The sequence below is a fragment of the Culex pipiens genome, chromosome 2 (assembly GCF_016801865.2).
Source record: "Culex pipiens pallens isolate TS chromosome 2, TS_CPP_V2, whole genome shotgun sequence".
In the NCBI taxonomy this organism is placed as follows: Eukaryota; Metazoa; Arthropoda; class Insecta; order Diptera; family Culicidae; genus Culex; species Culex pipiens.
In genome coordinates, this window is record NC_068938.1 from 22,543,616 (window position 1) to 22,556,556 (window position 12,941).

The window sequence follows — 12,941 nt, forward strand, 5'->3', positions numbered from 1 at the left end:
AATATATTTTTTTGAAATTACTCCAAAAGTACCTAAATGCTTAAAAAAGAGTAAAAAACAATAAGAACACTAAATTGAAACGAAAATTTTGCAATGGTTAAATAAAATTCATTTATTTTAAAAATTTGAGCATAAATGTAAATTGCATTACAACCAATTAAAAAGTCTCAACCGTCACTGTCCAAAACCACATTTTAATGATCCCATAAAACTCCTGTAATAGATACCACGACCATTTTGTGTCAAGCACTCTGCGCGTCGTCGTACAAGGTGGTAATAAAATCTCTCTCTCATTTGAATACACATAAGTAAGCTTTACTTTGAAGGTTTTGCGCGAAAACAATCAACCCATAAAATTCAAAAGGAATAACCAACCCAAAGTCAGCATCCCAAATCAAGTAGCATCCCCCGAACATGACTTCTCGGAAGTTTACTTCTTAGCGCGAAGTTCTAATGCTTTGAAGATGAAAACCCCCGCCCCGTTGCCATCTGACATTTACATTCCGTCCCACCACGAGTAGCTGCCAAAGTCAAAAGCCGGGAAATCCAATAAAACAAGCAAGGCAGAGAGAGGCAATAAACCGTCACGTGGGATGATGAATTACTTTGTTTTGGACGGCTTTGCGAAAACAGACAATTTCTCGTAACACACAATTTTAGATAGAGAAGGAGGGCAATCTGCGTTCGACGAAGTATTTCGATTCGAAATGGGTCAACACGATTTGCTTTGTTAATTGAAATTCTTTGTAAGTAGATACTGAACAGCTAAAGCAACAGTTTCAGCAAGGACCTTTTTCTAATCAATTTCAAAGAAATTTATTACACTGAGATGCGTGCCAACATCACAACAGAAGCTCATTTCCTTGAAAAGTTTTCCCCGTTTAAAACAGTGGAAAAAAGAAAATGCTTTCCCACAGAGCGTATATAGAAGAGAACCCGTCGTTGGCGACAGTCAGACTGTCACTGCTTTGTGGGTTCAGCCGTAGAGGACCGTGAAAATGGCTGTTCATGGCCAGCAACAGCCGCAGCAGCAGCAGCTGAGTTGAACTGGGTCAACAGTTTGGCTTTGGGGAGGATTACAAACAGTCAGTCAGGAAACAGAAAACAGAATCATCAGTGGATTCTTCCTCAGAACAAGACAAACAAAAACAACTCACCGTGATTGAATGTAAATTTCATGTGTTTTTTCTTTTCTTTTTTTTCTATCGTTTCAGTATCGGATCGAGTGTTTTAAGTCTTCACCAACGGTAAGTAGTAATGGAGAGTACTCTGAACGGAATGATGCATCGACTGACTCACAATGACAATGACTTGCTTTTTTATATTGCAAAAGAAATGCTATCAGTACCAAGAATTCAGTATATTTGTTGAATTTCTCTTATTTTTCCATCACAGTTTATTAAATTGAAATAAATCTATTTAAAACTGTAAATTCATTCGAATAATTTTGAAAACGTGTTGTTTTATGTGTTACGATATCCTTTAAGCATAAATTGTGCACCAAGACAAGGATTTTTTTATTAATTCATGCCTATGTGAGAATTTGTATAATCTTATCACATTCAAATTAAATAAGTAATTAAAAATACTAATTATCAAAAAATAAAACCAAATAACAATATGCGTTTGATAAAAAATTTACCGTTTAACTATTCAAATATCAGTTTGTACCGTAAACCAGGGTGACATTGACAGGATTTGAAATCTTTTTTCTAATATTATCCAACTGGTAGGACAGTTTCATGATTTCTAATCTAATCTAATCGAACACAAGCACAGCCAGTCCGAAGAAAGCATCCTGGAAGAACTTGAGGTTAGATTACGCCCCAAGTTCTTTCTTGTCAATTTTAATTATTGCAGTACACTTTAGTAACCCCGAAGATGTATTGCATAAATTAAAGCGGCCAGGCCTACTGCGTTGCATTAACCGCAGAGACAGATTCTGTGAACGGAGCACATTTCACAGAATCTACAGGGGAGGAAGGATGCGTGGACATACCGTACCAAACGCTCCTGTTTACAGTTTCATATGTGTTTTGTATAATCTGTTAAGTGTAAAATATAGTGTGGTTATATAATCAATTAAATATAATAATGCAATATAATGATCATTTAATAAAATCCCTTCACCTATATATAATAACCACGCACCCAAGCACACAAACAGCGACACAAAAGAAATGAAAATGAGCATGCAAAAACAAGACAGCGCGCCCCCGTGGTCAGCGCACTAATCCTGGTAGGACAGTTTCATGATTTATATTTTAAAAACATGTACTGTGTTGGATTGCTCAATTTCCATTTTGTGTATGTTTTGTTGGATGTTTTTTCTATGGTGCATTAAAAATATTTTCTTTGAATTTGTTTGACCAGGGTAATTTTTAAAGTCACATTGTTTCTCACAAATGTCAGCCGAAAAGTGAGCAAATTAAATTAATATCGTCAAATTGATCATAAGTGAGGCTTCTTTAAATGTTTCATTAGAATAATGAACAGTGAAATGTTTGTTTAACTAAGTTTATTAACTTTTAATAATAAAGCTATTAGAAAATCGTGTATTTTTTTTAAATAAGGCTCATGCTTGATCAAAATTTATTAGAAATCATAAAAATATCAATTTTTGTTGATTAGATTTGTTTTGATTAGATTACACTAAAACCCAGATTTACGCCTAGGCGCTCTCTGGAACGACGCATCATTTTTGCAATCTTTCATAAAACAAATAACAAATAATAATCAATGTATACGTTTTGTGCAGATTTACAAATTGCTTTTAAAAGAATTATACATGTATTCGAGAAATTTAAAAAGAAATATGAAAATGCCTATAAATCTGAAGTTATTTTATATTTTTGGTTATATAAAACTTAACCGTAACATAGAAACTAATTTTAGCTGTTTTCAGTGTAAAATTTTAGAGTTTTTTTTTCGTGTGTTTCAATCCGATAATGAAGTCCATTTTCCGATTTGAGATCATTTTTATTGATAATAAAAAAACATAGCACTTTGAGAACTTTTTATCATCCTATTTATCAGTATTGAAATAAATATATAACTTTAAAGTTAACTTACTTTTGAAACTTTACAACATTTGTTTAAAACTACTTTTTGATGTTCTTTGAACACTTCTCTACCAAGTTCAGTTTGATTTAATATAATTCTGTTTGAATTTAATTCTTTTTTTTCTTAAATAATTTTTACTTTTGGCACCATTTTTCTCCAAATTTCTATTACAACATGTATTTTTAAGCCAAAGTTAGATCAACGTTTGAGCTTCCAAACCGTGCATAATGCTCGAAGTTTCCTAGAAAATGAAAAGGTGATAAGTCTCAAAATCAAGCCTATCACTGCGAATGAGCTAAAAACACAAATAATGATCCTTTTAAAAATGATTTTAAAATTTTGAAAAATATGTTTGCAAAAAATTGGAAAATTTCTCACATTTCTGCAGAGCTATCTCTGAAACTCTTTGTCCGATTTTTTTAGCTAAAAAATTTTTTACTGAAAATGAAAATGTGGAGAATTTTCTGAGCTATTTGAAAAACAAAACAAAATCTAAAAACTATTTTGAAATTTGACCCTGAAATGGCCATAACTTGAAAAAAGTGCATTTTATCGAAAAAAAAAGCTCAGAAATTTTCGAATGCTAATTAGATTTTACTTTTCAAAATAATTATTGAAAATGTTTTAGAGCGCATTTGAAATATTTTTGAAAGGAAATTAGTTTGAAGAAATGTCACCTTGAGATAGTTTCTGTGGCTAAAAAGTTGCTTTTTATGTCATAAAATAAAATTAATTTTTTTGGAAAAGTTTATTTTTGAGTGTAACTATACTTTTTCTTACTTCTTCTACTTAAAACCTACAAATTTGCTAAAATCATCATCACCCTTCTCAATAAACTGATTTTCTAATAAAGTAATTCTAGTTCTCTCATTCTTAAATTGAAATTTTTTATATTTTTTGATTTCATTGAAACTTTGTTCATGAAGGAAGAAATTTTGCATAATATGTTTTTTCATACATTTTTTTTTGTCATACAAAATGAGCATATCAATACACTCAAACCCCGATGGTTTGACACCAACTGTTGTCAAATGAACGGGGTCACTTTTTAGTTTGACACTCCTTTTACAGGGAGTTCACACACACTATTAAACGTTTGTTTTGATAGTGTGCGTGAGCGCCGTGTAAAAAGTGAAAGTTCGTCACCAACCAACGGAGTATAAACTTAAAAAAAAAATCGAACGAAAAAGTGACTAAACAACGGGGAGTAGGGTGTATCTGTATTTTGAGAAGGGATTTTCAGATCGATTTGGTATCTTCGGCAAAGTTGTAAGTTATGGTTAGGGCTTTTCAGAATAATCGGTACACGAGTTTTTTTTTCCTGATCAATTATTTCCTATTTGACATTAAAAATTGAATCAAACAAAATTTACCCTTGTTAAAATTATAATCATAATTTTGCTTACAAAAACTTAACAAAAGTGGTTTAGGTTTTAAGGGAGCATTACTATTACTGATGATAAGTAATTTCAATTTTTTTAGAAAACTTGAAGATGATTCAATATTCTGCAATACATTACTAAAAGAAGATTAATTTGATGTTTGACCATAACGCTAAGTAAGGACCATTCAACTCGTACCAGATAAACAAACGCACACCCATCTGCTCTAAATCAACATGATCTCAAGCATGGCTCAGCAGTTTCAACTTTTCATTCTACTGCTGACGACCGCAAACAAACAGCTCACTTATGACGATTTCCGAGGAAACCAAAAAATAAACAGCATCCGTCATTCATTGAAATATGACGATGCAACTGATTTCTGATATGCTGCCCGCCACGTTTGAGTTCTTCTAGTTAAAGGCTAGTTTAGTCTAAGACGATATCGACTTGCATAAACAAACAGACGATTTACTTCATCAGCATCGTCGCATATTCACCGATGTCGAAGGGAAAGTTGTCCTAGATTCTGTGTGTGCATGTGCGCTTCATCGAAACTAATTTTACATCATTACCTCCAACCTCGATATACATCGTACCAAGTTTGTACACCCAGGAAGCTAACTTAAGAGGGCTGCGTTGCACTAATTTTAGTCGCACGTGTGTCGTCTCTATTTGTAGCTCGTCGCAAGGTTGGGGCCATTAATCTCAATACATTTTGAGTCGATGGCTTGTAATTGCACCAGATAACATGAAGAATTACAGGACGATAACAAGCTTTTGCGATGTATGAACGATGATAGGCGCGTTCAGACTTTGGGATCATCGCTTTGGTCGTAAAACTCAGACATTATCAAAGTCAAAGCAAATCGAATCGCAGTTTGATCGAGTTCATGAGTTGTTTGTTTGTCTAAAATATCTTTTAGCGTGAGTGGCAATGACGTATGAACTGAAAATAGACCCGGATATTTTGTGTGAAAATATTTTCCACATTCTGATTGATTCGCGAATATCAATCAAAATATTGGTAATTGCTGGCGATGATGGATTTGTTTGAAATAAATTTGATTTAAAAATAGCAAAAGCTAACAACTCTGCCTTCTTGCACAAGAAACAGGTCCAACTAACAGTACTCCACAGCTGACTGGGCTTAGCAGTAGAGTGTGTCAAGTTCTGCAAGATGACCACCGCCAAGATCAGCTGGTTTGTCGTCCCGCCGAAGTGGTGACCACAAGTGACACCGTTTTCTTCCCTCTAGGCCTGCAGCTAATAAGTACGACAAGCGTGATTGAATCAATTACAGGCTTTACTGACTCGAGGGGTTCGCCGGGCATAAAATTGCACATCAAAACATACGTGCAAAGTAGATAAACGCGAGTTTAATTGTTGGGTTCGTGCTGGCGTCAAACTAGACAAATTGGTTCCAAGTGGTCACGATATTTATGAGACTTGTTGTCCCTTGACTTTTTATTCTTAAATTTAAAAGGAAAATAACCCAATTTCATTTAAATCTTCTCAACCACAAGTAAAGTTACTTCTTAATTACCCAGAAGAATACTTTGCAGAATGCTCAAAGAAGGCCAAGGTAATTTTGTGTCATTCGATTCACTGGCTTGACTGCGAGCATGCGATAGTGATGACTTCTACTTTACCTGGGGCATGCTATTTACCCAGAATACCACACCGCGAAGAGTTAAAAGGTCGTCAACACAGTTGGATGTGGTCGTCCAGTATGGGTTGGGTCTGATGCGAAATTATTCTTTGATTGGATTTATTTGTGAAATCCGTTCTATAGTTTATCATGTTTTTTTGTCTTCAAAACTTGTCTGAAGATTTGTATCGACTAAATAATTATGCAAAATGGCTTCTTCGGTTGTCTCCATTTTTTCAAAAAAAAAAATCAAAAATGCAGAAATAATTCGAATTTTCAGACAATTACTCTTAGATAATGTAAGTTCAATAATAAAAGTCTTGATTAGTTAGGAGTTATGAATGCAATATTGTTGACAATTACAGCTTCTATAATTACCGGTTCAAATAAATTTATGTCTCGAGCATCTCAAAACGTTTGATGCGTTTCTAGAAAAGCTAAGAATACAGCACATAACTCTACCGTAGACTACGAGACATGAATCCCTAATTATTGTTTTGCACGCAACCTTTCGTTCATCGAGGAAGAAGAAAAAATGCCCACCAAAACAAAACGAACCTGTACTCACCTGGCCCTATACTGAACCAAGTCCAAGTTGCTCACTTTTCACTCACCATGCTTGCCAAGGGTTTCCCCTTTCCCAGACCAATGCGGCCATGAAAATGTTCCAACACATCCAACCAGCCAAGGTTACATTGCATTTTGCCGCTTTTCCCACACACAAAAACACACTCACACATACCCCGACTGTGTCATGTCGAGCAATTTTCCTCAGTCGTTCGGGCACCACTGCAACGGTCACATCACATTTTGTCATCCGTGGAAAGTGCTCCGCGTGGGAGGATCACTTTCTCTCAAGAAGGCCGAAATGCGAAACCACTTGATGCTGTAATCTGTCCAGGCCCACGTTATCTTGTGTGTGAAAGTATAGTCTTTTAATATTAATAACTCCAACGAGACAGTGAAGGGGCTCCAAGTCATTGTCGGTCGGGACCTAGTAACCGCCAGCTAAGACTTCCTGGCTGGGATGAGTTTGTGAAGTGTGATACTTTTCAATGGACGCCGCCAGGTGAACCCAAACGGTCAAGGTTTTTATGGTAATAAGTGCAATTGAGCGAATGAACAAGAGGTACATTTGCATCTGGTGGTGGAATCTGTGGACGTTGGGATGTTCAGGAGCAAATTGTTTTTTTTTTTAATTTCTCAATTGAAAAATTAAAAATTCGAAAAAGAGAATGTTTTATGTCAATGTTACCCATCATCTTGGATACAATTACATTTATTGTTATTATTAAAAAAAGCACTATTGAAAAATTCTTCTTCCTTTGGCTAAATTCTTATAAACGTATTCTTCCAAAACACAAATTGTGATTTTGAAATTCTCCTGAAAATCTAGAGGATAAGACAATTTCACGAAACTTTCATTTTTAAAATTAAAAGAAGATCAATATTTTTGTAAACATCGTCGTTTTAACCAACAAGGCTTATTTTTTGGGGAAAGATGTGTCTACTGGATACGCTCTCCTGTAAAGTTTTTCATAAATGTTTGGTTCTGGGGCGTAAAAGAAATTTATGGCCAAAAATCACACTTTAGCTTAAATACTGCCATTAACACCAAAACATATATTTCTTCAAATTTCATTCGTCATTGAAAACCAAAAGTGTCTCATTGATTGACGACTACGATAGCCTTCTTGAGGAATGGATAAGGTTTTTTTTACACCCGAATAAACTAATCTGATGATCAATACACTTTAATCTTTGCACTGTAACAAAATTTTCCTTTTCCAACGTTTTTACCATGCGGCATTTGCTGCCTTTATTTATATTTTGACATATTTCACAATTGCAAATTAGATTTTTATTCCTTTCCATTTTCCATTTGTTGAATTTAACATTTTCAAATCAAAATTATGTAAAATTTAAAAAAATGTTTTTAAACGAAAATGTCGGAAATAATTTTCTTTATTTTTTTCAGTATAATGCTTCAATTTCTAAATTATTATATTTTTTTGGAAAAAAAAACTGTGAAATTTTCAAAAAGTTTTATTTTTATCACTGAAAATTTAACGAATAATTTCCGAGGCATCATTGGTTAAAAAGAAAGGACTAATTTAGTTAAAATTGTTGAATTCATTGTTCACAAAGATTAAGCTAAATTCTCTTAACCCTCTACAACCCAACCACGCCTCTAGACCGGTTTCGATTTAAAAAATCGCCAAAAATCCATTTTTCAACCAATTTTTGATCTTAAAAAGCATTGGAAAGAAGAACTTTTTAAATTTTGGAAAATTTTAGGATTGGAAGTTTGACTTGTTTTATGTGACTTTGCCAAAGTTTTTAAAAATGTAATTTATTAGGGGTCAACTTTGGCTGTGATTTTTACTAACATTTCCTATATTTTAAGTAAATAGAAGTATGCAGTAATTTTTCTTGTGCCCAGACTATGCCTCTACGCATTTATTTACAATTTAAATGATAATGGTTTCATTTTATAGCAGAAAATGTGAAAAACATGCAAAAATTGAAAAAGTTACTGTAAAAACATGAAAAAATTAGATAGGCAAAATGTAATGATAGGAGGTGGTAGAGTAGGCCGGGTCTAGCTCATTTCCCCGAATGACATTTCCCCGAATGCCATTTCCCCGAAAATCATTTTCCCTAATTGGTCACATCCCCGAATACCACTTCCCCTAATCAGCCACATCCCCGAATGCCATTTCCCCGAATATCATTTCCCCTAATCGGCTATATCCGAATGCCGAAATGCCATTTCCCCGAAGTGACACTTACGCCAATTGCCGTTTACTTAAATTTAAAATTACCCGAATTTGCATATCCCCTAATCATCATTTTCGCTAAAGCCTTTTTCCATGACTAACAGTTATTTTCTTTCTCAATTTTCCGAACAAACAGCTTTTTCGGGTATGCTGTTGATTAAATGTTGTAAATTGGGTAGTAAAGCCCTTTGTCAATTTTTATGAACAACGGTAAGAAACACGATTAAAAACCATTTCTGATAACTTTTTTTTCTTCATTTTTATGCAAAAAAAAGTTATTGACAAGACAACATTTTTTCGATGGTTCAACTATGGCCCCCCTGGATCGAGCTGTCAAGTAGGAGCTTTTCTGCCAAGAAGGGCCATGAAGTGAATTTTTAGAAATTGAATTCAAAATCCATTTTAAATCCTTTGCGATCGTTCAAAGGGTCATTGTACTTAGTAAAGCTTATTTTTCTTGTGAACAATAATATCACAAATTTAAGCTTAATTTTAGGACCCAATTACTAAATTTTTTGTTGTTCAATTAACATTTGTGTTCAACCGCATGATTAGATGTTGTTTTTGAGAAATTTGCAAGGATTTTTTTTTCGAATTTTGTTCAAAAATGCAAAAAATCGAACAAATAGTTACATAAGGCTGGTACAAATTTTTGTTGATTATACTTTTCGCCAAATCCCAAACCAGCAATGTGAATAAAATGATCAGTGTGAACTGGGTTCTACTGATACGGGGTACTACGAAAATCGCACGGTATGTTTTTGAATCATAAAAAATAACAAAAATTCTATTGCATTATTATTATCATGTCTATAAGAAAAAGGTATTTGTTTTGAGAATATATATAAAAAAAGTCTGTAACAATATTCATTGTATTTGAATGAATAGTACCAAACCTTCCAACACCACTTCCCCCCTAAAATGCTACGTCTGTTCTGAGTGAAGCCAAAAAGAAAGTTGATCATTCAAGGCCAATACGAACCTTTCAAGAAATATTATGTGTAGTTTGATGTGATAAAAAGTGCCATCATTTTTTTTTTCTTATAGAGTCGACTCTCTGGCTGTCGATCTTCTAGATATCAATAATTCTCCATCTATCGATGAATTCTTCAGTCCCTGTTTGCTTTAAAAATCTCTTCCGGTTGTCAATAATTTTAGTTTTCATGGCTTGCACAGACATTTTGCTTGGCGAAACGAAGCTTTAAAGGGTGTTTGAAATTTGTGTGTTTTTGTTTGATGGACGTTGCCATGATTCTCTCCCATAGCTGGGTATCAATAAAAAAATATTTTCAATCGAGTCTTCATTTTGCATCGTTCTGTAATCTGATGATTCTCTTCCTCGACGGTCCCTTGGATATTGACAAGCAGAGAGTCGACTGTAAAATGCGATTTCCCCGAACGCGGTCAAGCCGAAATGCCCGGTGCCCAGGAGCGCGCGCGCTCCGGGGCACCGGGCATTTCGGCTTGACCGCGTTCGGGGAAATGGCGTTCAGGGAAATGACTATTCAGGGATATGACTAATCGGGTAAGTGGCATTCGGGATTGTGGCCCATTCGGGAAAATGACATTCGGGAATGTGGACGATTAGGGGAAATGGGAAATTCGGGTAAATGGAATTCGGGGAAATGACTATTAGGGGAAGTGTCTTTTCGGGGAAGTGGCATTCGGGGAAATGTCCCTTCGGTAATATGGGTTTCGGGGAAATGTCATAGATTCGAGTAGGCCAAGTACTACCAAAAACAAACATAAACTCAACAAGATAAATGCAAATTAAAATACCAAAAATGAAACAAGAAAAACATAAAACAAGAGAAGTAAAGTTTTTCGTAGAACAAAAGTTGCTCAAAATGACCTCCTGAACACGGGAAAAATCAAAATATTCGAAAAAAAAATTTGGGCAGTAGAGGGTTAACGTGATGCCAATTTGAAGTAAAACACAATTTTGAAAAATTAGCTTGATGACCTTTTTTGGCAGAATGTTTCTTCTTTGGCAGCTTGTTCCAAGACGCTCATAGGGATTTTTTGAGAATAATTAATTTTATAGATATTTACACATTTTACTGTTATCATCATATCTTCGAATCTTTAAAATAATTAAATCTTCAAATAATCATATCTTCAAGGGCGTTAAATTATCCCGGGTTTTGATTTTCCCGGAAAATTAAAAAAAGTAATTAAAACCTTAAATTGGGATTTTCACAATTTCAAATAAATATTTTCAAAAATGCCATAAAAATGATAACATCTATCATGGTACTGCCAAAAAACTGCCTTATATTACTAAACTTTTAGGATTTTTTTTAATTTGATTTTCTGTGGATATGCGTCTCCAAAGTTCAATACATTCAAAATGCTTGCAAGTGTCACTTTTATTTAAATGTGAATAATAAAGGTTGAAAAATGTTTTCAGAAAATTTTACACTTAAAATATTTGTTTTTAGAAAATACTAAGTATTCCTCTCTATGGAATTTTGAGAATGATTTCATGGGATGGGGCATAATTTATCTTCGAACACTGGAAAATAAACCGTTTTGTCTTTAGACATTTCTAATGTATGTGTGCATCTAAAATATTGAGCTTTCGAACAAAAAGTTAGCAAAAAACAAGTCCTAGAGCTCCCATTTTCACAAATAATTTGAATGATTTTGCAAAAAAAAACATTTATATTTTTGGAATCCGGGAAACCCTAAACAAAGTAATAAAAATCCCAGAATTCGTGAAATCCTGGTATTGTTAAAATCTAACCTAATAAAAAAAATCACAATTGGGTACTAAAGCTCTATGTCAATTTGTATGAAGGACGGTAAAATACACCTTTGAAAACCATTTCTTTCATTTTAATGCTAATTTTTTTTTGACAAGGCAACATTTTTTCGATGGATCAACTATGGTCCCCTTGGAACGAGCTGTCAAGTAGGAGCTTTTCTGTCAAGAAGGACCTCGAGGTTAATTTTTCAAAATTGATTTAAAAATCAATTTTAAACTCTTTGTGGTCGTACAAAGGGTCATTGTACTCAGAAAAATAAGCTTTATCGCTGTAAACAATTATATCAGCAATCTAACCTTCATTTTAGGACCCAATTCCTGTGAGAATATACCATCTTCAAATAACTAAAATATAATATAATCAAATCCCAAAAAAAAAAAAACGGTACGGTAACGGAAACGGTACCTTCTGAAAAAAGAGGGTTTCGGGGAATGGGATTCTAAAAATGGTTTATTCTGCTGAAAGTATTTCTGACAAAGTTTCACCCAAACAAAAAATTAAAAATCTCAAAAAATGTAAAAAAATGCCAAATTCTAGAGAATAACTCAAACCATGCGTCTCCATTAAAAATATCAAATTCATGATGGACCTGATGGAGACGCATGATGCCACAAACTCAATTTACCCTTAAATACTTCTGAACACCCCCGTGTCCTCATGCCCCGATGCACTTAACCTACTCAGCAAATCGCTTTGAAACTGATTCTGATTCGTGCCTGCATCTGACAGAAACATCTGGCTGGTTGGTTGACGGACGGCCAGGAAGAAGCTGCACCAACATCATCTTTCGTCAAAGCAAAAAAAAATAGCAAACTGCAGTATCGAGGGCACTCTCTTGCTGGGCTAGTGCAATGATAATAATTGCTCCCGAGTTCGACCAGCTGCAACTCCGTACAACGCAGCATAGTCTCCAGCCATCAACTTCAAGTGACTGAGTTCGACTACGGCTATCGAGTTCTACTAATATAGTGCAAAGTGAAGTTAATTAAAAGTGCCTGGTCGAGCGGCAGCAAAGTTTTGCCGCACATGTGTGTGCTACATTGCGAAATAGACTATTCAAACAACCAAACTAACAGAAAATTGGATGGAAATAAGGTGAATTTGTGTTAGATTAGCCAGTGACAACTAGAACGAAGCGTCGAAAAACTAGTTTTTACCCTATATTGCGTCAAGTTCATTGCCATTTTGTGATATTGACCTTGTCCATTTTCTGCATGTATCTGTTCGTTTGCTGTTCCCCACTGCAGTTCACCTAGAATGATTATGTAAACATCACTACTAGCAGCATTGGTTGCTC

At 34.5% G+C, this 12,941-nt stretch overlaps 1 protein-coding gene across 2 annotated transcripts in view; it reads left to right on the forward strand.

The window, feature by feature from the left end:
* LOC120421126 (facilitated trehalose transporter Tret1-2 homolog) overlaps positions 1 to 12,941 on the forward strand; it is a 35,054-nt gene that overhangs the window by 4,887 nt on the left and 17,226 nt on the right. The window contains exons 1-2 of one of the 2 annotated variants that reach the window (XM_039584285.2): positions 6,884 to 7,193; positions 12,374 to 12,739. In XM_039584285.2, coding sequence (XP_039440219.1) covers positions 12,729 to 12,739 — 11 coding nt within the window. In that variant the 5' untranslated portion in view covers positions 6,884 to 7,193; positions 12,374 to 12,728. Of the gene's footprint in view, positions 1 to 1,214; positions 1,248 to 6,883; positions 7,194 to 12,373; positions 12,740 to 12,941 lie in introns of those variants that run through there. The other variant, XM_039584283.2, reaches the window with a different exon arrangement.